At 62.0% G+C, this 27,448-nt stretch overlaps 4 protein-coding genes across 10 annotated transcripts; 3 read left to right on the top strand and 1 right to left on the bottom strand.

Annotated features, from left to right (window-relative positions):
- The first annotated feature begins 99 nt into the window (after window positions 1–99).
- Window positions 100–4,683, top strand: TAP1 (transporter 1, ATP binding cassette subfamily B member). Of its 2 annotated transcripts, XM_065753985.1 has the most exons (11): window positions 100–284; window positions 895–997; window positions 1,083–1,213; window positions 1,288–1,493; window positions 1,857–2,054; window positions 2,491–2,619; window positions 2,760–2,945; window positions 3,311–3,484; window positions 3,979–4,138; window positions 4,210–4,346; window positions 4,457–4,683. In XM_065753985.1, exons 1-11 carry the CDS (start codon window positions 194–196, stop codon window positions 4,679–4,681), a joined length of 1,740 nt encoding a protein of 579 aa, XP_065610057.1. In that variant the 5' UTR covers window positions 100–193; the 3' UTR covers window positions 4,682–4,683. The 2 variants fall into 2 exon arrangements, with proteins under 2 accessions (XP_065610057.1, XP_065610055.1); XM_065753983.1 differs by lacking the exons at window positions 895–997; window positions 1,083–1,213 and having other exon boundaries at window positions 114–284.
- Window positions 4,684–5,605: 922 nt separating this feature from the next.
- Window positions 5,606–7,789, bottom strand: LOC136059834 (class I histocompatibility antigen, F10 alpha chain-like). Its single transcript, XM_065753986.1, has 8 exons — window positions 7,713–7,789; window positions 7,331–7,600; window positions 6,815–7,087; window positions 6,450–6,722; window positions 6,272–6,376; window positions 6,119–6,151; window positions 5,933–5,965; window positions 5,606–5,785 (listed from the first exon to the last, which is right to left on the bottom strand). Exons 1-8 carry the CDS (start codon window positions 7,780–7,782, stop codon window positions 5,769–5,771), a joined length of 1,074 nt encoding a protein of 357 aa, XP_065610058.1. The 5' UTR covers window positions 7,783–7,789; the 3' UTR covers window positions 5,606–5,768.
- Window positions 7,790–8,322: 533 nt separating this feature from the next.
- On the top strand, window positions 8,323–22,251 carry C4B (complement C4B (Chido/Rodgers blood group)). 6 transcript variants are annotated; one of them, XM_065754004.1, is made up of 41 exons: window positions 8,352–8,456; window positions 8,799–8,988; window positions 9,159–9,336; window positions 9,563–9,633; window positions 9,869–9,957; window positions 10,348–10,430; window positions 10,498–10,594; window positions 10,904–11,012; window positions 11,135–11,258; window positions 11,562–11,674; window positions 12,190–12,360; window positions 12,815–13,000; window positions 13,106–13,291; window positions 13,560–13,715; window positions 13,984–14,110; window positions 14,263–14,334; window positions 14,510–14,704; window positions 14,844–14,958; window positions 15,037–15,107; window positions 15,253–15,392; window positions 15,832–16,032; window positions 16,156–16,207; window positions 16,294–16,383; window positions 16,756–16,953; window positions 17,209–17,284; window positions 17,470–17,626; window positions 17,694–17,810; window positions 18,109–18,274; window positions 18,485–18,651; window positions 18,758–18,928; window positions 19,140–19,199; window positions 19,302–19,395; window positions 19,485–19,680; window positions 19,763–19,853; window positions 20,154–20,228; window positions 20,363–20,465; window positions 20,568–20,657; window positions 20,963–21,052; window positions 21,335–21,418; window positions 21,700–21,832; window positions 21,974–22,251. In XM_065754004.1, exons 1-41 carry the CDS (start codon window positions 8,377–8,379, stop codon window positions 22,113–22,115), a joined length of 5,106 nt encoding a protein of 1,701 aa, XP_065610076.1. In that variant the 5' UTR covers window positions 8,352–8,376; the 3' UTR covers window positions 22,116–22,251. The 6 variants fall into 6 exon arrangements, 5 of the variants coding, with proteins under 5 accessions (XP_065610077.1, XP_065610076.1, XP_065610075.1 ...); XM_065754003.1 differs by having other exon boundaries at window positions 15,811–16,032; XM_065754002.1 differs by having other exon boundaries at window positions 19,140–19,395.
- Window positions 22,252–22,589: 338 nt separating this feature from the next.
- LOC136059846 (steroid 21-hydroxylase) lies at window positions 22,590–27,442 on the top strand. Its single transcript, XM_065753998.1, has 10 exons — window positions 22,590–22,660; window positions 24,186–24,295; window positions 24,843–24,994; window positions 25,139–25,234; window positions 25,491–25,598; window positions 25,893–25,979; window positions 26,046–26,231; window positions 26,432–26,601; window positions 26,918–27,021; window positions 27,118–27,442. The coding sequence occupies exons 1-10, from the start codon at window positions 22,590–22,592 to the stop codon at window positions 27,363–27,365; spliced, it is 1,332 nt and encodes a 443-aa protein (XP_065610070.1). The 3' UTR covers window positions 27,366–27,442.
- The last annotated feature ends 6 nt before the right edge of the window (window positions 27,443–27,448 follow it).

Raw genomic sequence — 27,448 nt, 5'->3', positions numbered from 1 at the left:
TTCACCGCCCCTCTCTAAGCTGCTGTGTTCCGTTCTCCGTGGTAACTGATGACGATGAATCCTCTCAGCCAATGAACGGGGCCGCTGCCGCACCTCCTCAGCCAATGAGCGGCGCCTTCGTTTCCGAGAAGCTGCAGCCGCAGCCGGGCAGTGGGATCGGGGTCGAAGTGGGATCGGGGTCGCGATAGGGGCGATGGGCGCGGGTCGCCGCCTCCTCCTCTCGCTGAGCCCCGAGCGCCGGCGCTGCGCCGCGGTGATGGGTCTGATGGCGGCCTCGGCGCTGGGTACGGGACGGGGGGAATGGGGTTGAGATTGGAGTGGGATGAGAATGGGGTTGGAATGAGAATGGGGTTGTGCTGGGATGTGGATAAGGATGGGGGTGGGGATGGGGATAGACATGGATTGGGGTGGGGAATGGGATGGGGATTGGGGTGGGGAATGGGATGAGGATGGGGATAGCCTTAGCACTGGGAATGGGGTGGGTTGGAGATGGGATTGGGGAGGAATGGCAGTGGTGTGGGTTTGGGATTGGGTAGGATGGGGTGGGAATTGAGGGAGAAATGGGAACAGGCTGGGGTTGGGATGGAGATGGAATGGGTATTGAAGATGGGATGGGAATCACAGAATCACAAATGGAAGTGGGAATGGGAAAGGGAATGTGATGGAGTGAGGGTGGAGGTGGGATTGGGGTGGGGTGGGAATCAAATGGATTGGGAATGGAGATGTATTTGGGGTGGGGTGGATGGGTGCTGCCAGCGGGAAGGCAAAACTGAGCTTTGAGGGTCCATCTCAGAGCATTGGGGTTCAGCAGCAAACAGGGGGTGCAGCGCAGAACTTCTGGGGCACTGTTCCTCGGGGGGAGTCCCCTGTGTCCTGACCCTGCTGCGGTCACAGGTGAGATGGCCGTCCCCTACTACACGGGGCGAGCCAGCGACTGGGTGGCCCGAGAGGACGAGCTGGCAGCCATCCTGCCCATGGTGCTGCTGGGGCTCAGCAGGTACTGATGCACGAGGGGGGGAGGGATGATGTGGCACAGGTCTGGGGCAGCACGGGACCCCCCCGACACCCCACTGCCATCGCAGTGCTGTGACAGAGCTGCTGTGTGATGTGGCCTTCGTGGGGACGCTGAGCCGCGCTCAGGGCCGCCTGCAGCACCGCGTCTTCGCCGCCATTCTGCGACAGGACATCGCTGAGCTGCGCGCCGGCGGCACCGGTGAGGTGGCACCGCATTGGGACGTGGGGGTCACGGGGACCGGGGGTGGCACTGACCACGCCGTCCCCCCGCAGGGGACGTGGCTGCGCGGGTGACCCGGGATGCGGAGGACGTGCGCGAGGCGCTGGGCGAGGCGCTGAGCCTGCTGCTGTGGTACCTGGCACGCGGTGTCTGCCTCTTGGCCACCATGGCCTGGCTGTCCCCGCACATGGCACTGCTCACCGTGCTGGCACTGCCACTCCTGCTGGCGCTGCCCAGGGCTGTGGGGCACTTCCAGCAGGTACAGACTGCCGTCCCGCCCCTCCACGCGGATGCCATCCTGTTCGTGTGATGTGGCTGATGTCCTGTTCATGTCTTCATTGTCCCCTCCATGTGCTCATTTGCTCACCGTTCCATGTATCGCGTCCTCTCCCTGTGCTCACTGCCCCCTCCATGTACCCCCTGTCCCTTCCGTGTGCCCACCATCCCTGCCACGTGACCGTTGTCCCCTGTGTGCAACCGTTATCCCCTCCACATGGATACTGCCCTCTGCATGTCCCCACTGTCACCTCTGCATGCCCACCATCCCCTTTATATCCCACCGCCCCCTCCACGTGTTCTCTGTCCCCTCCCGCCTGCCCTGCGGTGACACTGCTGTCCCCAGGCACTGGCACCCCAGGTGCAGAAGGCCCAGGCCCAGGCCAGCAAGGTGGCAGTGGAGACCTTCCAGGCCATGGCCACTGTGCGCAGCTTTGCCAACGAGGACGGGGCGGCCGCACGCTACCGCCAGCGCCTGCACCAGAGCCACCACCTGGAGAAGAAGAACGTGGCCCTCTACACTGCCTCTGTCTGGACCAGCGGTGTACGGGACAGGGTGGCACGGTGGCATGGGTTAGGACTGGGAGACATGGGGACATGATGGCACCGAGACATCAAGAGACATGATGATGTGGGACTAGGGGACGAGGAGCTGGGGGACAAGGTGGAATGGAGGTGGCAGGGCATGGGGACATGATGGCATGGGGACTGTGGGACGTGGATGTGATGGTATGGGGACATCAGGATGTGGCAGGCATAACAGAGCAGGAGCTGCGGGGCAGGAGGGTGCAGTGATGTGGGAATGGGGCGGCACAGGGGCTCCAGGACATGGGGGACATGATGGCGTGAAGGGACAGATAACACAGCTGGGGGGCATTGGGACATGGGGGACTCCAGCAGCACAGGGAGGTGACAGAGTGGGGCTGGGAACTCAGTGCCCCACAAGGAGGTGTCCTCCGGTGACCTCGTGGTGTCCTCAGTTCTCAGCGTTGGCCCTGAAGGTGGGGGTCCTCTACTATGGGGGACAGCTGGTGGCCGCAGGGACCGTCAGCACTGGGGACCTCGTCACCTTCCTGCTCTACCAGATGCAGTTCACTGATGTTGTGGAGGTGAGCCAGAAGGGATGCCTATTTTGTCCCCATATCTTCCCTGTCCTGTCCCCATGCCAATCCCACTGCATCCTCTGGGCCCCCACGTCCCCCTGCCGCGTCCCCTCACGTTCCTGGCCATGTCACTACACTGTCCTCAGGCCCTGCTCCGCTACTACCCCACACTGATGAAGGCCGTGGGCTCTTCAGAGAAGATCTTTGAGTTCCTGGACCGGGAACCCCAGGTCGCACCCTCAGGGACAATGGCACCCGGTGACCTCCAGGGCCACCTCCAGCTCGAGGACGTCTGGTTCTCCTACCCCGGGCACCAGGAGCCCGTCCTCAAGGTGGGCACAGGGACATGGCCAGGGGATACAGGGACACAGTGAGGACATGGCATGGGGACAAGGACACAGTGAGGAGGGTGTGGGGGTGGCATGGAGATACATGGAGGGGGTGGTGTGGGGACGTGATGGCAGGACATGAGGACACGGCACACGGTGGGGACATGGCAGGGGGACATAATGAGTGACACAGAGACATGGTGGGGAGAGCGTGGGGTGTAGATGTGGTACCAGAGGTATGGGAGCAAAACTATGGTCTGAGGAGGGTGGGGGGGGGGGGGGAATCAGGGACTGAAGAACACAGAAAGGCATGGGGCCATGGAGGGGTGAATACAGGGACACCACGGGTGTGACATCCGTGTCCCCAGGGCGTATCGCTGGAGCTGCACCCTGGGGAAGTGCTGGCACTGCTGGGACCCCCAGGTGCAGGGAAGAGCACGGTGGGAGCCCTCGTGTCACGCCTGCACCAGCCCACGGCCGGGCATCTGCTGCTGGATGGCCGCCCCCTCCACTCCTACCAGCACTCCTACCTGTGCCGCCAGGTGAGCCACCGCACGTCCCCGCGGGTCCTGGTCGTCCCTGTGGGTCCCTGGGTGTCCTTGCACACCAGTGGCCATCCCCATTGGGTCACTGTATATCTGGCTCCCCAGCCGTCACCACCACCATCTCTGAAAGAGTGGTCAGGCACTGGAATGGCCTGCCTAGGGAGGTGGTTGAGGCACCATCCCTAGCGCTGTTCAAGAAGCGTTTAGATGAGGTGCTAAAGGACTTAATTTAGTAGTTGGGTAGAGATAGTGATAGGAGGATGGTTGGACTAGATGATCTTATAGGTCCTTTCCAACCTTATGAACTTATGAACTTATGAACTTATGAACCATCCCCAGTGTCCCTCCCATATCCCCCCCCCCACATTCTTGCCAAGTCCCCAACCATCCTTGCTGTGTTCCCAACTGTCCTTGCCAAGTCCCCAGATGCCATCCCCACCACCTCCACCACCGTGTCCCCGCTGTGTCCCCATCTGTCCCCTGTGCTGCAGGTGGCCGTCGTCCCCCAAGAGCCGCTGCTCTTCACCCGCTCACTGCTCGCCAACATCGCCTATGGGTCAGGGTGCTGGAGCCGGGCACAGGTGACAGAGGCCGCCCGCCGGGTGGGCGCCCACAACTTTGTCACCCGCCTGCCCCAAGGCTACGACACAGGTAGGGCATCCCCACTCCGTTCCATGTCCCCTCTGGGGTCCCCTCCCAGCCTGACCCCCCTGTCCCCACAGAGGTGGGTGAGATGGGAGGACAGCTCTCCGGGGGACAGCGGCAGGCGGTGGCCATTGCCCGCGCACTGGTGCGGGACCCACGCATCCTCATCCTCGATGAGCACACCAGTGCCCTGGACACTGAGAGCCAGAAGCAGGTGGGATATGTCCCCCACGTCCACGAGCCCTGCCTTCCCTCAGTCCCCACTCCCAGTGTCCCCTCAGTCTGTGGCTGTGGATGTCCCCCTGATGGTGTCTCCTGCCACAGGTGGAGCAGGAGATCCTCGCGGCCACAGGGACGGGGCGTGCAGTGCTGCTGCTGACGGGGCGAGTGGCCGTGGCAGCACGGGCACAGCGGGTGGCTGTGCTGGAGGGGGGAGAGCTGCGTGAGCAGGGACCCCCCCATGAGGTGCTGCGCCCTGGAAGCCGCACATGGCAGATGATGCAGGATCTGGAAAAACACGGAGCACTGGGGGATGGGGACAGAGACTGAGGGATGGCAGGGGTTTGGGATGGGGAGCCAGAGTGGAGAGAGCAGGGATGGAGGCACTACACATTGGGATTGAGGGGGGGGAAGTTGGGACCGAGAATGAGGACACTGAGGGCGGAGGTGGGGACAAAAAAGGGACCACAAGAGCTGCGATGGCCACATGGGGACTGAGCTGGATGCACTGCAGGATCAGCACTGCATGACACAGTGGTCACTGCATGGACTGCAGTGCCACCAGAGCAGCTGGTATGACACGGAACTGGGAATAAAGCCACATGTTTGTACCCAGGCAGTGTTGGGTCCTCAGGGTGGGGAGTCCTGGTGCCATAAGAAGTTCAGGGAAAGTGAGGGACCCCCAAACCCTCCCAGGAGGAAGAGCAGAGCCCCAGCAGTTGTGGGTTGAAGGGAATTGGAGGGAAACAAACCAGAAGAAGTTTGGAGGGCAACAAACAAATATTTATTTGGGTGTAGGGTACAGTGAATGGGGGCATTGAGCTGCAGGGGAGGGGTAAGCACAGGGACACAAGTGCTTGGGGAAGGCTGGGCTGAAGGACGGGAAGAGGGCAAGTTCAGGGGTGAGGATTGCAGAGAGGCAGCGCAATGAGGGGGAGGACTGTGAGACAGCAAGTGGGATCAGGGAGTTGTATATACATATGTACAAGGAGTGGTGGAAGGAGGAATGTCGAGACCACATCTCAGTACACAGAGAGGGTGTTGGGAAAGCCAGAAGTAGCGTCCCAGATGAGCTCTAAGACACAGAGCAAGAAACCATCAGCATGGGCTCACCCAGGGGAGGGGATGAGGGGAACTCCAGGTGGGGGGAACAGCAGGCAAAGGCAGGGGGTACTCAGTGCAGGGCTACAGCTGCACCCACAGCAGCCCCCCACGCCATCCCCACCCACAGCACAGAGCAGACTGCATTCAGGCTGACTGCAGAACAGCCCTTTATTTCACGAGAAGCAATGCAGGCAAAGCAACATGGTGAGTGTAGGAAGAAAAGACATAAGAGGTTGAAAGGAGGGGACCATGGCCATTGCCAACCCCAAATGCTGATGGGGCCTTCTGAACCTTGCAGGCTGAAGCACAGCACTCAGGCGTGGTTGCTCCCTGTGGGGATGAGAAGAGATGGTGTCCCACAGGGCCACGTCCCCATCCCAACCCTCCACTTGGAGCCCCAGCTCCAACTACAGGGTCCTGGGTGTGGTACCACCAAGAGCACAGGGAACCCTCCCGACCCCCAGCCCCACACCACACCTGAGGCCAAGCTGCTGGATCCACTGTCCTGGGCTGCAAAGGAGGAAGAGCTGTGAGTCCCAGCCCCGTTCTCACTATGGGGCGTGGGGCAGCTCAGAGGAATGGGAACCATGGGAGAAAGAGGGGGGCCCGGGACTGCCCTGGCACCAGGCAAAGATGGAAGACAGTGCTGCCCTCATCACTCACCGGGTGCGATGTTGTAGCCCTTCTCCTTCTTCCCTGCAGACAGACAGATGTGTCAGCATGAGGTTCATGCCACAACCAGGGGGCTGGGGGCTACAGAAGGGGTCCCAGCTCCCCCCACAGCCCCCACATCCTCCTGCACCCCCCTGCCTTTACCTGCACTGCGTCTCCAGATGACAAATCCAACACCAGCCACGATGGCAAGGGCCACAATGGCAATGGCCACTCCCGCCAGGATGGGGACCAGGTTGGACTGCGGCTCTGTGGGAGAGAGGGACCGTCAGTATGGGAAGGGGCAGCCCCAAACCCCCCAACCTCACACCACCACACTCACCCCATGAGAAGAGGACGGGCTGGGACAGGCTGGCGTGCTCCACGCGGCACTGGTACTTGTGCCTGTCCTCTGGACGAATGTCAATGGAGGCACAGGCGTGGTAGGTGCCATCGCTGTTGGGCACTGTGCCCCCCGAGCGGGTCTCCTGGTCCTGGGCCTTGCCATCCTTCATCCAGCTGATGACAATGGGCCGCGGGTAGAAGCCGTGAGCACGGCAGGACAAGGTCAGGATCGCACCAGCCTCCTTCCCCGACACTCGGACCTCAGGTTGCTCTGCAGACAGGCGGCAGTGAGGGCCGGGCTGAGCTCAACGCAGAGCCTCTGCCCCACATGCAGCCCCACGTTGTGTCCCCCCTCGCCCTCACCTCTCCTCCCCAGCTCGGCCTTCCCATACTCCACGTATCTGCGTAGCCACTCCACACATATTTCCTCCAGGTACTGCTTCCACCCCTCAGGTAAATCCAAACTCTCCCATTTCAATTTGGTGGGAACTGCCTCTGGAACCGCGGCAGTGAATGTCTTCGTGTCTTTGTCGAAGGCGATGAAGTCTCTGCCATCATACGCATCCTGACTGTACCCCCGGGTGGTGTTGTCCTCGAGGACGTCACAGCCGTACATCCGCTGCACTGTGTGAGACCCTGAAACACAGCCGGGCAGGGGTGGGGTGAGGGACCCTCCGGCTCCGGGATTCCCACTGCAGTGCGGATGGGGCGGGGGTCCCCTCCGAGCATAGTGGGGCTGGGACGGGGCAGTCGTGGGCCTCGGGCAGTCCCGGGACGTGGACGCCGGGCAGGGCCGGCCCCACGCAGCCGGACACCCCGCGGAGGTCCTCGGGCGGCTCCGCCCCGCACCCACGGAGCCGCGGCCCCGGCCGTGCTCACCCCTGCTCTGGTTGAAGCGCTCCCGCAGCGTGACCAGGTTCACGCGGTTATTCTGCTCACTGCCCTGTGCGCCCCGGGTGTTCCTGTCCCAGTACTCGGCATCCACAGCCGCAGCCGCCTTCACCCACTCAGTGCGGGGCTCCATTCTCTGCACGGTGTTGTCATAGTGCACGAACTTTTCCCCGTCCACGTACCCCACATACACGAACCACGGCATCCCGGGGCCGGGATCCGTCATCGCGGTGTAGAAGTACCGCAGGGAGTGAATCTCTGCGGGGACGGAGCACCGCGGGGCCGTGAGCCGCGGGTGGGGGTCCCACAGCACAGCCCCGGGGTTGGACCACGGGGAGGGAATGAGGGGTCCCGGTCGCGTTGCACTCACCGCCCGCCGCCCCGCACACGGCCCCGAGGAGGAGCAGCAGCCCCGGACCCACAGCTCCGCGTGGCCCCATCGCTCCGCTCCGCGCTCAGGGGCGGTGCGTCCCGCACCACTCCTTCGGCTTTAGCTACCCATGCGGCCCCGCCCCGCGCTCCCATTGGTTCCTCCGCCGCCGCCCGCCAATGGCAGCCGGGAGCGTGCGTGACGTCATCGGGCGCGAGGCAGAATGAGCTCTCGCAGGTTGAGAAGTGAAAGCGAAAGCGCGGAGCTGGGGGGGGATGGGGGGGGAGGACGGGCGCGGCGTGGGAACCGCCCAGGCCGTGTCCCCACCTGGTCCGTGTCCCCATCGGGGTCGTGTCAATGACCCGCGGGAGGTGGTTGAGGGTCTCTGTCAGAGAGAGGCAGGGGGTGGTGGGAAGGGAAGGACAGCAGGGGGCTGCAACGGAACCCCCCCGGCACCGCCATCCACGTGATGCTCCCTTTGGGAGCAGTGCCTTTTCTCCACTGTGCCGCCCCACACCGCTTCCCCACATCCACGTGAGCCCGTCCGAGGTCGATGTCCTCGGGGTCTGCAGGTGGACCCCGGTGTCAGCCCCCCAGTTAATGATTGACCCCGACCCTGGTGTCCCTGTGCCGCTGCCCCTGACTGCCCCACACCGCCGGAGCCATGGGGCCTCGCTGGGCCTTCAGCCTTATCTTCCTTCTCTTCCTCACTCCTTTAATGGGGGTCACTTCCCAGGACCCTGAGTATGGGGCTATGGGGCACCTATGGGGCTGGGGGTGGATTATGGGACTGGGGTTGACTGTGGGGTAGCTATGGGGCTGTGAATGTCCCACAGCATCTGTGAGGGACTATGGGGCGCTGGTGGGGCTGGGGCAGCTTTAGGGTTGCAATGTGATGGAGCCCGGTGGGACTGAGGGAGATTTCTGTGTGACTGGGGGGTGGGGGGGTTATGGGGCCAGGGGTAGGGGAATTTCCTATGGGATCTGGGAGGGACTGTGGACCTAAGAGGTGTCTGTGTCCTTATGGGGTCTGTGAGGGCTTATGGAACAGCTATGGGGCTGGTGGCTCAAGCAGTGTTCCAGCAGGCTGGTGCTGGTGGCCCCTCGACGCGTGGCCCTGGGGACCCCCATGGGGCTGTTGGTGGCAGCTGTGAGGCCGGTGACGGGGACAGTGACGGCGTGGGCTGAGGGTGACCGTGGGGCTGGGCCCTGCACCCTCCCGGTCCCATTTGCCCTTACATCTCACAACAACTTCAACCAGCTCTTGCACATTGAGGTATGGGGACACGGGGGGATGTCTCACTTGAGCACATGGGATCTGGGGTGTTCCTCTGGGGGATGGGGTTGGGGACGCTCCCATGTCCCTTGGGTCCTCTCCTGCCGTGTCCCCAGAGTTCCCTCTATGTCCCCAAGTGTCACCTGCCATGTCCCCATGTCCCTCCATAGGTCACCCCGGTGCAGGCTGAGCGCTGTGGGGCACTGTGGGGTCGGGCACTGCTCCTGGAGGCCCACAGCCCCCATCTGCTCACCCCCAGGACCCAGAGTCTGCGCGTGGCCCTGGGGGGGCCGCGGGGTCACCTCATTGTGCAGACGGACAAACCTCTCTATGCCCCCCGACAGACCGGTGAGTGCCCCAAATCCTCCTGGAGGGCCCCCATACCCCAAAGCTGTCCCTGATCCACCCGATTCTCCCTTTAATGCCCCAAATCCACCCCCAGTGGCCCAAATGCTCCAATTGCCCTAAATCAACCCCAAAATTTTCCTCAAAGCCTCTCCAAGTCCCACAAATCCACTCCAAATTCCCTAAATCCATAATCCCCACTTGTCCCCATATGTCCCTGTGTTCCCAGTGCGTTTCCGGGTCTTCTCCATGGACCCCGAGCTACAGCCGAACCCTGAACCTGTCCTGGTCACCATCCTGGTATGGATCCTATAGGGCTGGGGCTATGAGTGACCCTATGGGATTCGGATGACCCTAAAAGGTTGGGGCTGTGGGACAATCCTATGGGATCTAGATGGCCCCATGGAGATGGAACTACAGAATGACCCTATGGGGTTTGGAAGGCTCTATTGGTATGGAACTATGGAGTGGTCCTATGGGGTTTGGGTGACCCTACAAGGCTGGGGTCCCACCCTGTATCCCCATGTCCCCCCAGAACCCATTGGGTGCACGAGTGCGGGAGGTGCAGCGCGTGCCCCTGGACACAGTGCTGAGCGACCAACTGGTGCTGCCTGACATTGCCCAGTGAGTGGGGCTATAGGGGACTATGGGGTGGGAAGGGGGACTATGGGGATTTGGGGTTATGGGGGCTGCAGTTGAGCTAGAAGGTTGTGGCAGATATAGGGTTGTTGGGGCATTCTAGAGGCCATAGAAGCTATAGGGGGCTGTTGGGAGCTATAGGATACCATAGGGGCCATTGGGCATATGGGGGACTACATGGTGTCTAGGTGGGGTTATAGGGGGCTGTGGGGGAAAATATAGGTCACCTTAGGGGCTATAGGAGTCTACAGGGCTTGTAGATGGGTATGGGGGACCATGAGGGCCATAAGGGGATACAAGAGGTTGTGGGAGTGTATAGGATACCAGAGAGACTCTTGGGGGGACTATAGGGCCATCATGTCCCCATGTCCTCAGCCCAGGGACATGGCACGTGCGGGCGCAGTTGGCTTCCAGTCCCGACACAAACGGCTCCGCTGCCTTTGAGGTGCGCAAATATGGTGAGTGAGGTCTGGGGGGTCCCTGCTGAGCCCCCATACCCCCCATAACCCCATATGTTGTTCCCAGTGTTGCCCGGCTTCGAGGTGCGCATCCGCCCTGAGCGTGGCTTCGTGGTGCTGAGTGACCCCGAACCGACCCCACTGCGCATCCAACTGCATGCCCAGTATGGAACCCCTGGAGCTGAAATCCCCTCAAACCCCCACCTGAATCCCTCCCAAATCCCAAATCCCACCCAATCTCCCCTAGATTCCCACCCAAATCCCCACCCATCTCCTCCAAAATCTCCCAAATCCCCTCCAACTCTCCCAAATCCCCCAAATTCCCCTCCAACTCTCCCAAATCAGTGGCCCTGATGTCCTTTGGGGTCACCCCCTATAACCTTCGTGTTCCTCCAACCCCATTGACCTCTGGGCACCTCCTGACCCGATGACCTTTGAGCCACCCTGGACCCACTGACCCTTGGCACCTCCAGATTCCCAGATGGGGCACCAGTGTGGGGCCATGCACAGCTGCGTGTGGGGCTGCGGGACACTGGGGGCCGAGGGGGCCGCTTTCTTCGGGGTCTGGAGCAGCAGTGCCAGGTGAGACCCCAAAACCCATAAGGGGGGGATTTGATCCCACCCCAATCCCACAACCCCTCCCCTTTTCCGATAGCCCCACCCATTTTCAACTGGCCCCGCCCCCATGTGGTCCCGCCCTCCAGGTGACGGAAGGCCACGCCTCCCTGGAGGTGTCCCCGGTGGGCGTGGCCAAAGCGGCGGGCGTGGCGCTAACCGACCTGCAGGGGGCGCTGCTGCGCCTGGCGGTGGGCGTGGTCGAATCGGCAGGTGGGCGGAGCTTGGTGAAGTGGGCGGGGGCTTAGTTGGTGGGCGGGGCCAGGAGCTGCTGGGGTCCCTAGGAGGTTTTTGAGGTTCCCTAGAGGTTTGGGGGCTTTGGGGTCCCCTATAGGGTTTAAGGTTCCAAGAAGATTGTGGGGTCCCTCCGGGATTCGGGGATCCCGTGTGATCTCGGGGGGATGTGGCATGGAGGCGTGTGGGGGGAGGAGGGGGGAGACGGGAGGAACCAACGGTATGGGCGTGGCCGCGGGGTGGGCGTGGCCAGGAGGGGCGTGGCCCGACGCTGTCCCGCAGGGGGGGAGCTGGTGGAGCGGGAGGCGTCGGTGCCGCTGGTGCTGTCCCAATGGGCGCTGCAGCTGCAGCGGAGCGCGCTGTTCTTCGTTCCCGGAGCGCCCTACACCCTCCTGGTGAGCAAATGTGCAAATCTGTGCACGCTCGTGCAAAGGGGTGCAGGTGTCTGCATGCTTGGGGCGTGCTCTTGCTTCTTGTGTGGGGAGGTGCATGTTTGTGCAAGGTGGTGCAAGCTTGTGCAAAGCCTGGTGCGTACTTTAGGTGCATCTGTGTGTGCTTGTGCAAGGTAGTGATGCTTAGCGTGGGTGTGCAGGTATGTGTACATACTCGTGCAAAGCTTTGTGCGTGCTTAGGGCACGCCTTTGTATGTGTTTGCAAGCTGATTCCTACTCGTGCACACTCGTGCAAGGCGATGCGTATGTGTGCACACTCATGCATGCCCTTGTGCGTGTTTGGTACTCTCATGAATGCTTGTGCATGGCAGTGCAAATGCGTGCACACTCATGTGTGCTTGAGACCCACCTGTGCACACTACCATGTGCAACTGCACCACCTTGCATGCTTGTGCAAGGCGCTGGTGTCTGTTGCATGCCCTGGTGTACACCTGGTGCACGCTGTGGTGCTCTCACAGGGCCAGGTGCTGCAGGCCGGGGGGGGCACAGCCCCTGGGGTCCCTGTGAGGGTCACAGTGGGGGTGAGCGGAGCCCCCGCACCGCCCCTCATTGAGCTGCGGGCGGACAACAGCGGGGACATCGCCGTCCCCATCAATGTCCCCAAAGGAGCCACCAGGATGGAGCTGAGTGTGAGTGGGGATGGACGTGGGGACACGGGGTGGGGGGGGTGGGGGCAGTATGGGGACGTGGGAACGTGGGGATAGGGGGTATGGGACATAGAACATGGGATGTGGGACGTGAAATGTGTGACATAGGATGTAGGAAATGGGATATGGGACATGAGGCACAGGGGGTTGGATGTAGGATGTGGGATATGCGATATAGGGTATGGAATATGGGGCGTAGGATATGGGACATGGGATATAGGACATAGGATATGAGATTTGGGATCTACGATATGGGACGTGAGGCATAGAGCTTAGAGCATAGAGCGGGATGTTGAATGTGGGATATAGAGTATGGAATATGGGAGATAGGACACAGGGTATGGGACATGGCATATGGGATGTGTGATGTGGGACGTGGGATGCGTGATATGGGACACCGGCACTCCATGCACTGTGGCGTCTGTGGGACCCTCAGGTGGAGGCAGGACAGCCCGGTGCCCCCCCAGCACGGGCACAGCTGTTGGTGACCCCAGTGGCAGCGGTGTCAGGGCGGTTCCTGGTGCTGGGGGGTCCCCGGGGATCGCTCCGTCCCGAGGAAGTGCTGCGGCTGCAGCTGCACTACATGGGGCCGCCCCCTGCCCCGCAGCACTTCCACCTCCTGGTGAGCACCGGCACTTCTGTGTTGCACGTTGCACGTTGTGTGTCGCACGTTCTGTGTCTCACATTGCGTGTGCGTCACGTGTCACACGTCCCCGTGTCCCCGCAGGCCACGTCCCGCGGGCGGGTGGTGATGGCCCACGCGGTGGCCACGCAGGGGACGCTGACGGAGGCGGCAGTGCCGGTGACGGCGGACATGGCCCCGTATCTCCACGTCGTCGCCTTCTTCCTGAGTGGGGGACACGTGGTGGCTGCCACGTGGGGGGGGGCCGTGCGGGGGGGCTGCGATGAGCAGGTGGGTGCACTGGGGAGGTTGGGGGGGCCGGGAAGGGTTTGGGGGACCAGAGGGATTGGAGAGGACTGGGGGAACTGGGAGGGCTGGGTAGAGTGGGGGCACTGGCATGTATTGGGATGTACTGGGGGAACTGGGATGTACTGGGGGAACTGGGAGGGACTGGAAGCACTGGGAGGGACTGGGAGCACTGGGAGCTCTGGTGGCACTGGGAACACTGGGACATGTATCACTGGGATGTACTGGAATATACTGGGATCTGTGGCTGCAGGTGCAGGTGAGGGTCCCTCTGCATGGGACCACCCTTCGCCCTCAGGACCCACTGACGGTGACGGTGACAACGGGGACTCCGGTCACAGTGGCCATTGGGGCCATCGACACCGCAGTGCTGAACCTGGAACCACGGCACCGCCTGGATGTCGCCAAGGTGACCCCAAATCCCCCCAAACCCTCAATGACCCCAATACACCAAACCCAGAGCCCCAGACCCTCAATGGCCCTCAACCCCGCTCCAAATTAGGGATGCCCCAAATCCTTACACACCCCAAAACCCAGAGCCCCAACCCTCAGAGCCCTGAGATCTACCCCAAATTCTTGGGATCTCCCAAACCCAGGTGATCCTTTATAGATGCCTGAAGGAGGTGGGGCTGTGTGGCTGCTTTGGGGACAGGGGATGACCCTGTTCTGTGTCTCAGGTGGAGGCGGTTCTGGGCAGCAGCGACTTGGGGTGCAGCCCCGGGGGTGGTCCTGATGCCATCGGGATCTTTGGGGCCGCGGGTCTTGTGCTGGGGCTGCGGGGTGGCAGCCCTACAATGCAGGCAGGTGAGTGGGGACAGGGACATGGGGACACAGGGGGGCAGACAGGGATACGGGATGTGGGAATGTGGGAGTAGGGGGAGGAGCTGATATGGGGACGTTGAGATTTGGGGATGTGGGGACATGAGGACACGGTGATGACACTGTCCCCGCTGCAGCCCCACATTGTCCCCTGACCCCCACCCGACACCGCCGCTCTCTGGAGCTGCTGCAGCTGCTGGAGGAGAAAGGTGAGTGCCCGATGTCCCCGTGTCACCACGTCTTTGTGTTCCCATGTCCCCCTACCACCCTCAGCCACCGGTGTCCATGTTCCCATTGCGTCCCCACATCTGCCATTTCCTCCTGTCCCCATCTTTGCCCCTCTCTGCCTTGTTCTGTCCCCATGATGTCCCCCCAACCCCACAGCGAGGCCGTGGCGTGATAACCCGCTGATGTGGCGCTGCTGCCGGGACGGAGCGACGCTGCTGCCCATACGTGCCACGTGCCACCAACGGGGACAGCGGGTGACCGCGGCCGGGGGCTGCCGCGACGCCTTCCTGCAGTGCTGCGAGGTGGCACACAACCTGCGGCGGAAGGGGCAGCGTGGGGGGTTGGCACGGGGTGAGTGTCACCAGGGACCCCAGAGAGGGGATGGGGTGGGGCGACCCAGGGGGTTGGTGGCACGTGGGGACATCCCATACCCCGGGACCCTGTGGGGTCCCTGTATGTGAGGATGTCCCTCACGCTGTCCCCGTGGCAGTGATGGAGACAGAGCTAGCACAGCAGCTGTTGGATGATGATGAGGACATCCCCACAAGGAGCTTCTTCCCTGAGAGCTGGCTGTGGAGACGTGTCCGTGTCACTGGCACCACACGGTGTGTCCTCGTGTGTCCCCATGTCCCCCTGTTCCCATGTCCCCCCATCCCTATGTCTCCCTGTCCCCCTATCCCCAGGCTTTCGGTGCTGCTCCCCGACTCCATCACTACATGGGAGATTCAGGCGGTCGCCATTGTCCCCGGGCACGGTGAGTGTGACGCCCACCTTAGTGGCCTCACAGTCCCCTGATGTCCCCACCGTGGTGTCCTCGTCCCCATTGGTGATCTGTCCCCTCCGTGTCCCTGTCCCCGCGGTGTCCCCGCGCTGCCCATGGTGAAACGAGGTCCTGGCAGGGCTGTGCGTGGCGGAGCCGCAGCGGGTGACAGTGACGAAGGACGTGCGCGTGGCTCTTCGGCTGCCCCCCAGCGTCCGTCCCCGGGAGCAGCTGCAGCTGCAGCCCCTCATCCACAGCAGGCTGCCCCGCAGCATCAACGTAAGCCCTATAGAGACCCCAGAGACGCCCCAGAGATATCTCTTTCCCTCCAATAAACACCCCTTTACTTCCAGTGGGATAACCCTTCTGCCCCATAGGTACCCCTGTGCTCCATACTTGCCCTGCTGTCCCATATGTACCCCTTTCCCCCCAACAGAAACGCCCTGCCTCATAGATACTTTCTTTCTGCCCCCCGTGCCCCGTAGATCCCCCTTTCCTTCCATTAGGTGCCCCCTGCCCTTCATATATTCCCCTCTACCCCACAGATACCCCCTTAGACACCTGATACCACTTCTGCGTCATAGGTACCCTCGGTGGCACACAGATAATGCTTCTGCCCCACAGATACCCCCTTCCTTCCCCCCTATCCCATAGCTCCCCACTGTCCTGTAGCCACCCCATGGTGCAGTGGCATCAGGTGACAGTAACAGTGACACAGGTGACAGTAGCGCTATCAGCGGTGGAGGGGGTGTGCGCAGCGCTGGACGGGGCTCCCCAAATGCTGGTGCTGCCCCCTGGGAGGGCGGTGGCAGCACCCCTCACCCTGGTAGCCCTCCACCCTGGGGACATCCCCATCACCATCACCGCCCGTGGGCCGTGGGGGATGGGGGACCGCGTCACCCGTGTCCTGCACGTCGAGGTGAGAGCGGGACGGGGCCCTTGGATCGCTGGGATCCCCTCTGCAGTTGTCCCCTTGTGGACACTGTCCCCATGTCCTTTGTGGCCCTGCACTTGGGGACACTGACGCCATCTGTTCCCACAGCCCGAGGGAGAGCTGCACCTGGAGGAGACCACCTACGTCCTGGACACAGATGGTGGGTGCAAGATCCAGGGGATGCTGGAGACACACATGGAGATATGGGGACACAGGGCCAGACCCTGTGATGTGGTGTCCCTACAGATAAGCGGGGCCAGAGCCTGGAGCTGCCAGGGGACATCCCTGCAGAGATCGTCCCTGATGGGGACTTCAGCATGAGCGTCCGTGTCAGCGGTGTGTGGGGATGGGGGGGTGGGGACATGGGAGGACATTTGCTGGGGACATTGATGTCCAGGCCTACCACCTCTCTGTCCTTGTCCCCATACCCATACGTGTGGCCGTGTCCCCGCACTGTGTCCCATGGGTGTCCCCACAAGTCCTTATTACATCCCTGTGTCCCCTCTGTACAACCCTGTGTCCCCATTTCCCCAGTGAGTGCCTCTCTGCACATCTCCACAGGTGTCCCAGTGTTCCCATATCCCCCTGCTCATCCCCATCCACATCCCCATGCCTATCCCAAATCCTACCCCCATATCCATATCCCTATTTTCTGTGACCCCATATCCCTGTTCCCATGTCCCCCTGTCCCTGCTGTCCCTGTCCCAGGCCGGGTGCCGGGCTGGGCACTGCAGGGTGCTCTGGGGGTGGGGAACTCTCTGCTTCGCTGCCCCCGAGGCTGTGGGGAACAGTCCCTGATGGCAATGGCACCCACTGCTGCTGCTCTGCGGTTCCTGGATGAGAGTGAAGGGTGGGGACAGCTGCCCCCGGGGCACCGACAGCGTGGCCTCCAAACCCTGCAGCAGGGTGAGCTATGGGGTGGGCTATGGGGTGGGCAATGCTGTATGGGGTGTGCAATGCTCCAAGGGATGTGCAGCGCTTCGTGAGGGATGAAGCAGGGTTTTGCATTTCTCTATGGCGTTTGCATCACTCTATGGCATTTGCAATGGGGTGTGCAGGGCTCCATGTGGAGCACTTTTAAGGGTACAGCGCTGTGTAGGGAATGAGGTGAAGGTGTCTGTGATGTTCCCAGTGGTGTCTGATGTGTCCGTGTCCCTGCAGGCTTCGAGCGGGTGCAGAGCTTCCGCAAAAGTGATGGCTCCTATGGGGCCTGGCTGCACCGGGACAGCAGCACCTGGTGAGGGGCACGGGGGTGGTGTGGGGACAACGCTGGGACATGGGGACAGCGAGGGGACATAGGAAAAATGCAGGGACACGGGGAGTTTGGGGGATGGGGATATGGGGACATGGGGATGTATGGACATTGCAGGGATCTGGGGACACGGGGACACAGGCACAAGGTGTCTCGGTGTCCCGGCGCAGGCTGACAGCACTGGTGCTGCGTGTGCTGGCCCTGTCCCGGCCCTATTTGCCGGTAGCTTCAAGCGGCCCCGCTGCGTCCCTGCGGTGGGTCCTGGGACAGCAGCGCCCAGACGGCGCCTTCCTGGAGCACAGGGCCGTGGTGCACCGCGAGATGCAGGTGGGTGACGCATCACTGCTGTGTCCCCATGTGGCACTGCATCACCCACATGTCCCCACGTCCCCAGGGTGGTGTGGCAGACCCCGGTCCGGAGGCCACGGTGTCGCTGACAGCCTTCGTGGTGGTGGCCCTCCACGGTGCCCGCACGCTGCTGCCCCCAGACAGCCCTGAGCTGCCCCTCTTGGTGCGTCCCACGTCCAAATCCCCATAACCCCGTGCCCTATATCTCACCATCTGTCCCCCACATCTCCACATCCCCCAAATGTTCCCATATCACTGTGTCCCCCCTCACGTTCCCCCATCTCTCATTCACCCTTATCCCCCATGTTACCGTATGTCCAGATGTCCCTTAGTGTCTCCTCATCCCTCTGTGTCCACCTGTCTCCCAGTGTCCCCCATGTCCCTATGTCCATGTCCCCCAGTATCCCCCACACCTCCCCGTGTCTCTTCATGTCCCCACACTCCATGTCCCACTGCCACAGGACAAATCCCTGTCCCGGGCCTCCACATTCCTGCGGGGCCGTGTGGAAAGGTTGGGGACCTATGGGACGGCCATCACATCCTATGCACTGGCACTGGTGGACACCGCTCCTCCGGGGCCGCACCCAGCAGTGGAACGTCTGCGACGTATGGCCCGGAGTGCCCACGGTGTGTCCCCATGGGGTGGTGGCACATGGATGCCTTTGCCACCATGGGTTGGTGGCACCTCTGTCCCCATGGGGTGGTGGCACATGGACGTCTTTGTCACTCTTCTTCATATTTCAAATTCATTCTCTGCACTCATTTCTGAGTACCCCCATGACCCTCCCAAAGCCGTGTGACCCCGTGATCCCACCCCATGACCCCGTCCTCGGGCAGGTGGCCGTGCAGCCTTCTGGCCGTCCGGTGGCCCCGCAGCCACAGTGGAGGCAACGGGGTACGCACTGCTGGCACTGCTGCAGAGCCGTGACATCGCCGGGGCCGCGAGGGCAGCGCGGTGGCTCCGTGAGCAGAGCAACTATGGCGGCGGCTTCCACTCCACGCAGGTGGGTGGGGGTCACTGCCTCCCTGGGTGCCTCGGGGTGGGGTTGACTTGGTCGCCATGGTCCCTCTTTGGTGGCCATGTCCCTGTCCTGCACGGTGTTCCCTCAGGACACGGTGGTGGCCCTGGAGGCGCTGGCTCAGATGTGGCTGCAGTGGGGCCGTGGGAGCACATCAGGGCTGAACGTGGATCTCTCCTGGCCGGGGGGTGCCCGGGGGAGGGCTGGTGGCACTCAGGTGACACTGAATCCAGGCCTGGAGCCGCTGGAGCGGGAGCTGCAGGTGAGGACATGGCGGGATGGGGGGGATTTAGGGGACAGTAATGGAGCTGGCAGGATGTTGGGGACATGAAGACTTTGGGGATGTGGTAGGACATGAAGGGGACATGGTAGGATGTGAGGGACATGAGGACACAGGGGATGTGGGGAGACATGGCAGCACGTGACGGACACGGAGCTTTGGGGTCCTCATGCCGTGTCCCCATGTCCCCCAGGTGCCTCTGGGCAGCCCAGTGACAGTGAAGGTCGATGGACACGGCGAAGGGACGTTGACGGTGGGCAGCTGCTGCGTGGACACCGGTGTCACCTCCCCTCCCAGTGTCCCCTCGTGGTGTGAGTGTCCACGCCGTCCCATCGCGGTGTCCCGCTGTCCCCAGGTGCTGCGTCAGTTCCGTCTGCTGTCGCCCCCCAACGCCACATGCCGGGCACTGCACCTGGACGTGGCCATCACCGGACCCATCCTGTACCACGGTCAGGCCACGCCCCCGCCTCAGACCACGCACCCTCGTCCTCCAGGGGCGTGGCCTCGTCACTGATTTGCATATCCCAACCCCCTGCAGATGAGGAGTATGAGGACTACGAGGAGGAGGCGGAGCCTAAAGAGGGGGAAGAGCCTACAGAAGGGGCGGTGCCTGTGGGAGGGGCGGAGCCTGAAGAAGGGACGCTCAGCCCCGTGTCCCTATGGGATGCCCGGAAGCGGCGGCGCCGTAGCACACGTGACTCCGCCCACGAGGTGGCCTTCCTGGTGTGCTTCTGGTGAGGGGCGGGGCTTCTGCGGAGGGGCGGGGCTTCCTGACGAGGGGCGGGGCTTCCTGACGAGGGGCGTTGCCTGTTGTAGGCGGAGCCCAGGAGTGGCACTAACGGGAATGGTGGTGGTGGAGATCTCTCTGCTCAGTGGCTTCTCGCCCCATAGGAGTGACCTGGACAAGGTAGGGGCCCGGGGGGGGGAGGGTGGGGTGTTGAGGGGAGTTATAGGATGCAAAGTTTTGGCGTTTGGGGGTTTTGGAGTTGGTGGGGTAGTGGAATATTGGGGTTGCAGTCTTGGGATATGGGGCTATTGGGGTTGGAGAGTGTTGTGATGATAGGTTTGGGTCTGTAGGAACATCGAGTGTTAAGGCTGGAGTTGGGTTTGGGGACGCTGGGGTGTGGGGATGCTGAGGTGGAGCTGTTGGGTTGGAATGTGGGGTGCTGGATGGGGATGTACTCACATGCCACTGTCCTCACAACAGCTGCGGGATGTGGTAGACCACTGGATCAGTCACTATGAGCTGGATGGGAACCGGCTGGTGCTGTACCTGGACGAGGTATGTCCCCCTGTGTCACCCTATATATAACCTCAGTGGCCCCATGATCCCATACCCCCATATCCCCACGTCCCCATACCATAGCCCATTCTTCCCATACATCTCTGTGTTCCTCCTCATGTCCCTGTACCCAGGTCTCCCCCCAGCGGCAGTGTCTCAGTTTTGGGGCCACCCAGGACATTGCCGTGGGCCACATGCAGCCAGCGATGGCGGCCATCTATGACTACTATGAGCCTGGTGGGCAGGGTCTTCGGTGGGCAGGGCCTAAATGGGTGGGGTCTCAGTGGGTGTGGCCATAGGAAGAGGCGTGGCCAATCTGACTTTTTCTACCCCATCCAGGGCAGCGCTGCACCATCTTCTACAACGCCCCCCTAAGGAGCAGCACCATCGCCACACTGTGCTCCCCCCAAATCTGTGAATGTGCCCAAGGTGGGACCCCACTGTCATCCCATATGTGGGACTCCCATCCAGTGACCCCCCCCACTGGGACCTCCATCCCAAGGGCCACCCAGTATCCCTGATCCCATCACCCCACAGCTTTGGGGACACCAGCCTAGTGACCCCACATCTCCACCCAACTTTTGAGGATCTTGGGGTGAAATTATGGGGTTCATGGAACATGGGGGAACATGGAGAAGGGACATGCAGGACATAGAAGGAGCCCACACCAAGAACCTTGGGTTTTGGGTCCCTGCTGATGTTGGGGGCACCCTGTTGATGTTGGGGATCCCCAGGGGGGTGTCCCCGTGCCCAAAGAAGGACACAGGAGGTGACAGCTGATGACCGCCATGACTTTGCCTGCTACAGCCCCCGAGTGGACTATGGTAAGACCCCAAAATCACTGCACTCCAAACCTGCTGACCCCAAATTGGCTGCATCCTGAACCCCATCTTCCCTAAATCCCATCTGCTGCCCCTGAACCACACAGCTGCACTCTGTACCACACAAGTGAACACTGAACCACAAAAGCATTGTCACTCTGACCCCACAGCTGCCCTATGATGTCCCCTGACCCCCATAACTCCTCTGATACCATAAACCCTGTGACCCCATAATCTCTATGACCTCCGTGACCCCTTTGACCCCTTGCCCCCTCTGATCCCCAGCACTGGTAGTTCGGGTGCTGTCCCAGAGTGAGATTGGGGCTTTCGTGGGGTTTGAGACGGAAATCAAGGAGGTGCTGCTTGGAGGTGAGACTGGGGACACTGGGAGGGACTGGAAGGTGAGAATGGGAGCACTGGGGGAGGCAGAAAATAATGTAAAGGACTGGGAACGCTGGTAAAATTTGGATGGGTATACTGGGAGCACTGGGGGAGATTGTGGATTGAGAAGGGGGTGCTGGAATATATTTAGCCAAACTGTGGTAGCACTGGGCTGTGCTGGGGAGGTGTCTCTCAGCCGTATTGGAACAGTATGAGAATATACTGGGTGGTACTGGGGAAGATTGGAGTACTGGTGTGTACTGGTGCAGGGCGGGACACAGCAGCGGCCCCTGGTGAACGGAGGCGGCTGCTGGTGCGGAAGAGCTGCCCACTGCGCCTGCAACCCCACAACATCTACCTGGTGATGGGGGGCAACGGTGGGACACGGGACCCTGAGGGGCGGTGAGAAGAGGCTGTGCCCCATGTCCCCTTATCTCCATGTCCACGTGTCCCTCTGTCCTCATATCCCAACATCCTCGTGACCCCATGTCCCATATCCCGGTGTTCCTAACCCTGTGTCCCTGACCCTGTCCCCATTCCCAGCCCCCAGTTCCTGCTGGGACCCCACTCCTGGGTGGAAGAGGTGCCGTCCCCTGGACGCTGTAGGGCCACGCGACTACGGAGTCACTGCACCCAACTGCAGGATTTCCGCACCCGCCTGAGCCAACTGGGCTGCCAGCTGTGAGCCACTGGAACCCGCTGGGAACCAGCTGGGAGCCACTGGGAGCACGTTGGGCGCAACTGGGACCAATTTTTTGGGCCAAAGGGCACCACTGTTGGATCAGTTAGGATCAAATTAAAATAAACTAGTGCTGACTTGGGCTGTGTTAGGATCACCTGGAACTGTGTTGGGAGAAACTGAGAGTTACTTAGGGTTGAGTGGGAGGAGCTGGAACTCTGCTGGAACAAACAGGGGTGACACCAGGGGTCAGCTGGGATCACACTGGGTCATATAAGATTACAAGGGGTCCAACGAATATCATAACAGGTTCAATAAACCCTACGATCCTCCGAACCACCATAGAGTCGGTGCTCCGGCGCTGCAGAGCGACGGGGGGGGGGAGGGGGGGGAAGGTAGGGAGCGGAGCCCTCTCCGTGTAACCGGATGTGACGTAAAATCGCGGCGCGACATTCGGACTGCGCCCATCAGAGCGCCCCAATGCCGCGGCCTAAACCGCGTCCCCCGCGCGACCCCCGCCGGTACGACCCGCGCCGCTACGGCCCCCGCCGGTACAAACCTCGCTAGCGCGGCCCCGAGATGAGTGCGGCCCGGAGGGATGGGGGGGGCAGCTCCTTCACCGCCGTTGTTTCCCGATTTCCACGGAAATCCCCCCCTGTTTCCCCCCACCTCGGAGAGGGGACCGCCCCCGGGACGGGAACTCCTCCCAGTGAGACTTGTCCCCCCAATAGATCACGCCGGAAATGGGGTCCCGCCTCAGAATTGGGGACCACCCTCGAAAATGGAGGACCTCCAATCGGACCTTTTAAAAAACGTGACATCTCGTACTCGAAACGCGAGGCTTCTCCCCCCAACCCAAAGTGGGATCTTCCCTCAGAAATGAACACCTCTTCAAAATGGGCTCCCCCCGCTTCGGTCCCCCTCCAGCGTCTCTGCACCACGAGCCTTCCTCACCCCAAGGACATCCCCCGTGTCCTTGTGTCCCACCTCCCCCCGTGTCCTTGTTACCCCCGTCCCCGTCCCCCCCTCTCCACCCCCCAGGGACACGGTATCCTTGGCTGAGTGTCCCCCCCGTGTCCTTGTGCCCCCCCCTGTGCCTCCCATGATGCAGTGCCACCCTCCCCAATGTCCCCAGTGTACCCCCAGTGTCCCATGCCCCCCCAGCCCCACCTCAGGTGTGGGAGATCTGCCTGGCTGGACTACCAGTGGCAGGCCATGGCCCTATTGGCCCTACAGGAGTGGGGGGGGACCCTCTGAGTTTATTCTGGGGGGGGATGGGGTCTTTGTTCTGCCGTTTCCCACGGGGAGACCCCCGTATTTTTATGAGGACACCCCCATAAGTGTTATAATGACTTGAAGCGGGGGGGTGGGGGGGTGGGCGCACAAGAGTTTTAGGGAAAGGAACTCAGTGCCCCCTAACCCAATGGTAGGAGGGGTTTGGATGGGGGGGGTGGGGCTTTCTGGGGACCCTCCCCCTCACAAAGTGTTATAGGGGCAGAGCTGCCCCCCACCCCATAGAACCCCACAGGACAATGGCAGTGGCGATGCTTCTGCTGCTGCTCCTCCTGGCCCTGATCTGGGGGGGGTCACCCTGGTGGGGGAGGGCACCGTGGGGGGGCGGGCTGCACCTCCTGCACCCGGGGGGGCCACAACACCTCCGTGTTCTCACCCAGACCTACGGAGACCCCTTGAGCCTACGCCTGGGGGGGCGTGGTGAGTAGGGGGGGCACCTTCATGGCCCCTCCCCCCTCCAACCCCCTGATTCCCCCTTGGGACCCCCATGACCCCCTCTTCCCCATAACCTACCCCCTCTGTGGGACCTTGAACCCTCCCCCTTTGGACCTCCAACTTCATAGCCCCCCCCACACCCCAGAATTACCTTTTGGAAGAGTGGAGGGACTCCCAGTTACTGCCCCCAATTCCCTCCTGCCCCCACCCTTCAAATTAATCCCCCCGTCAAAAAAAAAAAGGATCCGTAAAGCCACTCTGGGGACTGGGACCCCCACTACCTCCATCCTGGCACCCCTCACCCTCCCCCCCACCCCCCATGGTGTTCCCTTCCCTCTAACCATTCATTTTTGCCCCCCTTCCTCCAGAGGTGGTGGTGCTGAGCTCTGCAGGCGCCATCCGTGAGGCACTGGCACGGCGCTGGGGGGACTTCGTGGGACGACCCCACAGTTACCTGGGTATGGGGGTATAGGGGTCCTAATGATTGTTTGGGCTGAGGTGGAGGGGGGAGTCCCTCTGAATTTTCAAGGGGGAAGTTCTTTGGGGGTTCTTGTGCAGGGCGGGTATCAGGAGGAGTTGGGGTTTCTGGGGCAGGGTGTCCTAGTGTGTGTCTGGGGGAGGGGGTCTTAAGAGTCTGCATTGGTTTTGGGGAAGGGGATTCCCTAAAGGTCGCTATGGTATCTGAGGGAGTTTGGGGTTTCTGGGGGGTCCTTGTAAATGTCTAAAAGGTTCAGATCTGGGTGGGTACTGAGGGGTCCCCTTGGGTTTTGAGTGTCCCTGTTTGGTAGCTGGTGGGGATTCTTGGGGGGGTCCCCACAACCTCTGAGTGGTCTGGTTGCATCCTTGTGGGCTTTTTTTTGTTTTTGTTTTTTCTTTTTGTGGAGGGCGGTCTCCAACAGTCCCCATGGGTGCCTGGAAGGAACGCCGGGTGGGTCCCCAAAGATCCCTATGGGCATCTGAGGGGTTCTGGGAGATCCCACAAGTGACGTGGGTGCCACCCCACAGCGTCCTTGGTGTCGCGGGGGGGCCAGGACCTGGCACTGGGGGATGCGTCCCCAGAGTGGCGACGGCAGCGGGGGGCGACGCGGGGGGCTCTGTCGCGGGCGGTGCGGCACCTGGAGCCCCTCCTGGAGCAGCAGGGCTGGGCGCTGTGCCAGGTGAGCCCCCACCCCGGGGCCCAGGTAGACCCCATTAACCCCCATCGCCGTGCTGCCTGTCCCCTTGCTTCATGCTGACACCCCCCCTCCCCCCCTCTGTGGGGCACCCACACCCCCTCAGTGACCCCATTTCCTACCTCACAGGAGCTGAGCTCTTATGGGGCTGCCCCAGTGGACCTCTTCGAGGCGTTTGCATTCCACAGCTGCAGCACCATCTGCCGCCTTACCTTTGGGGACCTGGTGGGGACAGCAGGGAGGTGGGGGGGGGGGGGGGGTCTGGGTGCCACCTGAGGAGGTGTAGGGGGCTCAGATGTCACTCAAGGGTACCCAGGCTTCCAAGGAGGGGGGATCCCAAATACTCGGGTGCCACACGTGATCTGCCAGTGTTGAGGTGTCCCTTTGGGGACCCAAATGACCATGTACTTCTTGGGCTACTGCAGTCTTTGGGGGTACCCTGGTGTTTCTGTGCAGTAACCCCAAACCCCATGCCCCACAGATGCCCCCCGAGGCAGAGGTGCGCTCCTTCACGCGCTGTGTGGTGGAACTGGTGGAGGTGTGGGGCCGGGCCAGTGTGCGGGCGCTGGATGTGCTGCCCCTGCTGAGGGTGAGTCCCGTAGGGCTCTATAGGCCATATAGGATCGGCATGGGGCTGGGGAGAGGAAGGGGGATAGGTCCACATCTATACTGAGGATGGGCTATATTGCACTAGGGGGTTATATATGGGGCTGAGGGAGTGTAAAGGGTTATAGGGCCCCGGGAAGGCATTATGTGGACTATATGGGGCTGGAGGGGATTCTCTATGGTTGTCTTAGGTTGGAAAGGGTGTCTGGGCTCTGTATAGGGTCCCTAGGGGTCCAGGGGGGTTCTGTAGGGCGCTGGGGGTCCCTGTGCTTCACAGGCATTGCCCAACCCGGGGCTGCGGGAGCTGCTGCGCCTGGTGGAGCGCCGCGACGCCTTCGTGGAGACCCAGATCCGGTGGCACCAGGTAGGGCCTTGGGGGCACAAGGGGGGGGATGACACAACCCCAAAAGGGTGACACGTGTCACCACAGGGCTGTGCATCTCCCCCCATGGACACTGTGCTGGGGATGCTGCTGGGGGGGGACCCCGCCGTCCCTATGGGGCCGCTGGGGGGGGACCGCCTGCACATGGCCCTTGTGGACCTCTTCATCGGTGGCACCGAAACGACGGCGGCGGCGCTGCTGTGGGCTGTGGCCTTCCTGCTGCACCACCCCCAGGTGACACCGCGTCACACACACATCTGCATCCCCCCCGAGTCCCCATGGGGTCCCCTCCCACGGCCATTCTCACCCCACTGCACCGCCTCATGGTGCCACATATATATCTCCTCCATGCTGCGGCCGTGTCCCCATGCAGGGGAGGGCTGCCCAGCAGTGACCCCATGCCACACTGAGTGACAATGCATCCCCTGCCGCAGGTGCAGGACCGGGTGCGTGCAGAGCTGCACCAGGTGCTGGGCCCCACGGGGACCCCAAAGCCGGGAGATATGGGGCGACTGCCACTGCTCCGTGCCACCGTCACTGAGACGCTCCGCCTGCGTCCCCCCGCGCCCCTTGCGCTGCCCCACTGTGCCCGGCGCTGCTCCAGGTACGGATAGTAAAACCAGTACAGACCAGTACAGGGCCATACAGAACAGTGGGGACCAGTACCAACCACTGTGGGCCACATCCACTGTAGAACCACGCACCACTACGTATCAGTGTTTTGCACCAGTATGAACCAGTGTAGATCAGTTTGTTCTCAGGTGGACCGCTACAGACCAGAACAGACCTACCAGTAGGTAGGCCCCAGTAGAGCCATGAGACCCCATTGAGCCCTAGGATAGCTCAGCAGGTCCCAGTGAGCACCAGTTGGCCCCCGCTGCCTCTCCCAGTCCCTCCCAGCAGCACTCTCTTCCTTCCAGCATTGCGGGAACGCCGGTGCCTGCAGGATCCATTGTTATCCCAAACCTCTACGCTGCACACCATGACCCCGAGATCTGGGACCGCCCTGATGAGTTCCTGCCCGGTAGATGTGGATTGACCCCGTAGTTGTGGGCTCTGAACCCCAGGGTGGGTTCCTTCCTATACCCCCCCCACCTCTGACCCCCATTCTCCCCCACAGAGCGGTTCCTGCAGCCGGGGGCCCCATGGCGAGCGCTGCTGCCCTTTGGTTGTGGGGCACGCTCGTGTGTGGGGGAGGCATTGGCTCGGGCAGAGCTCTTTGTGTTTTTGGGGCACATCCTGCAGCGATTCCGCCTGGAACCACCTCCTCATGGGACTCTGCCCCACTTGGGGGTCACTGCTGGTACTGTGCTGCGCTGCGCCCCATTCCGTGTGCGCCTTGTGCCCTGCCCACCCCATAGCCCCTGAGCCCACAGTGTGGGATGCATGGGGCAGCGCTGGTTACTCGCAGCTTTATTGACCCCATAAAGGCTTTGCTGCACCCCGCAACA

Source organism: Cyrtonyx montezumae, unplaced genomic scaffold (genome assembly GCF_038088225.1).
Source record: "Cyrtonyx montezumae isolate F1298 unplaced genomic scaffold, pur_monq_1.0 scaffold_88, whole genome shotgun sequence".
NCBI classification, from domain to species: Eukaryota; Metazoa; Chordata; class Aves; order Galliformes; family Odontophoridae; genus Cyrtonyx; species Cyrtonyx montezumae.
Note: the sequence above shows the minus strand (reverse complement) of the source record. Positions and strands in the feature narration are given on the sequence as shown.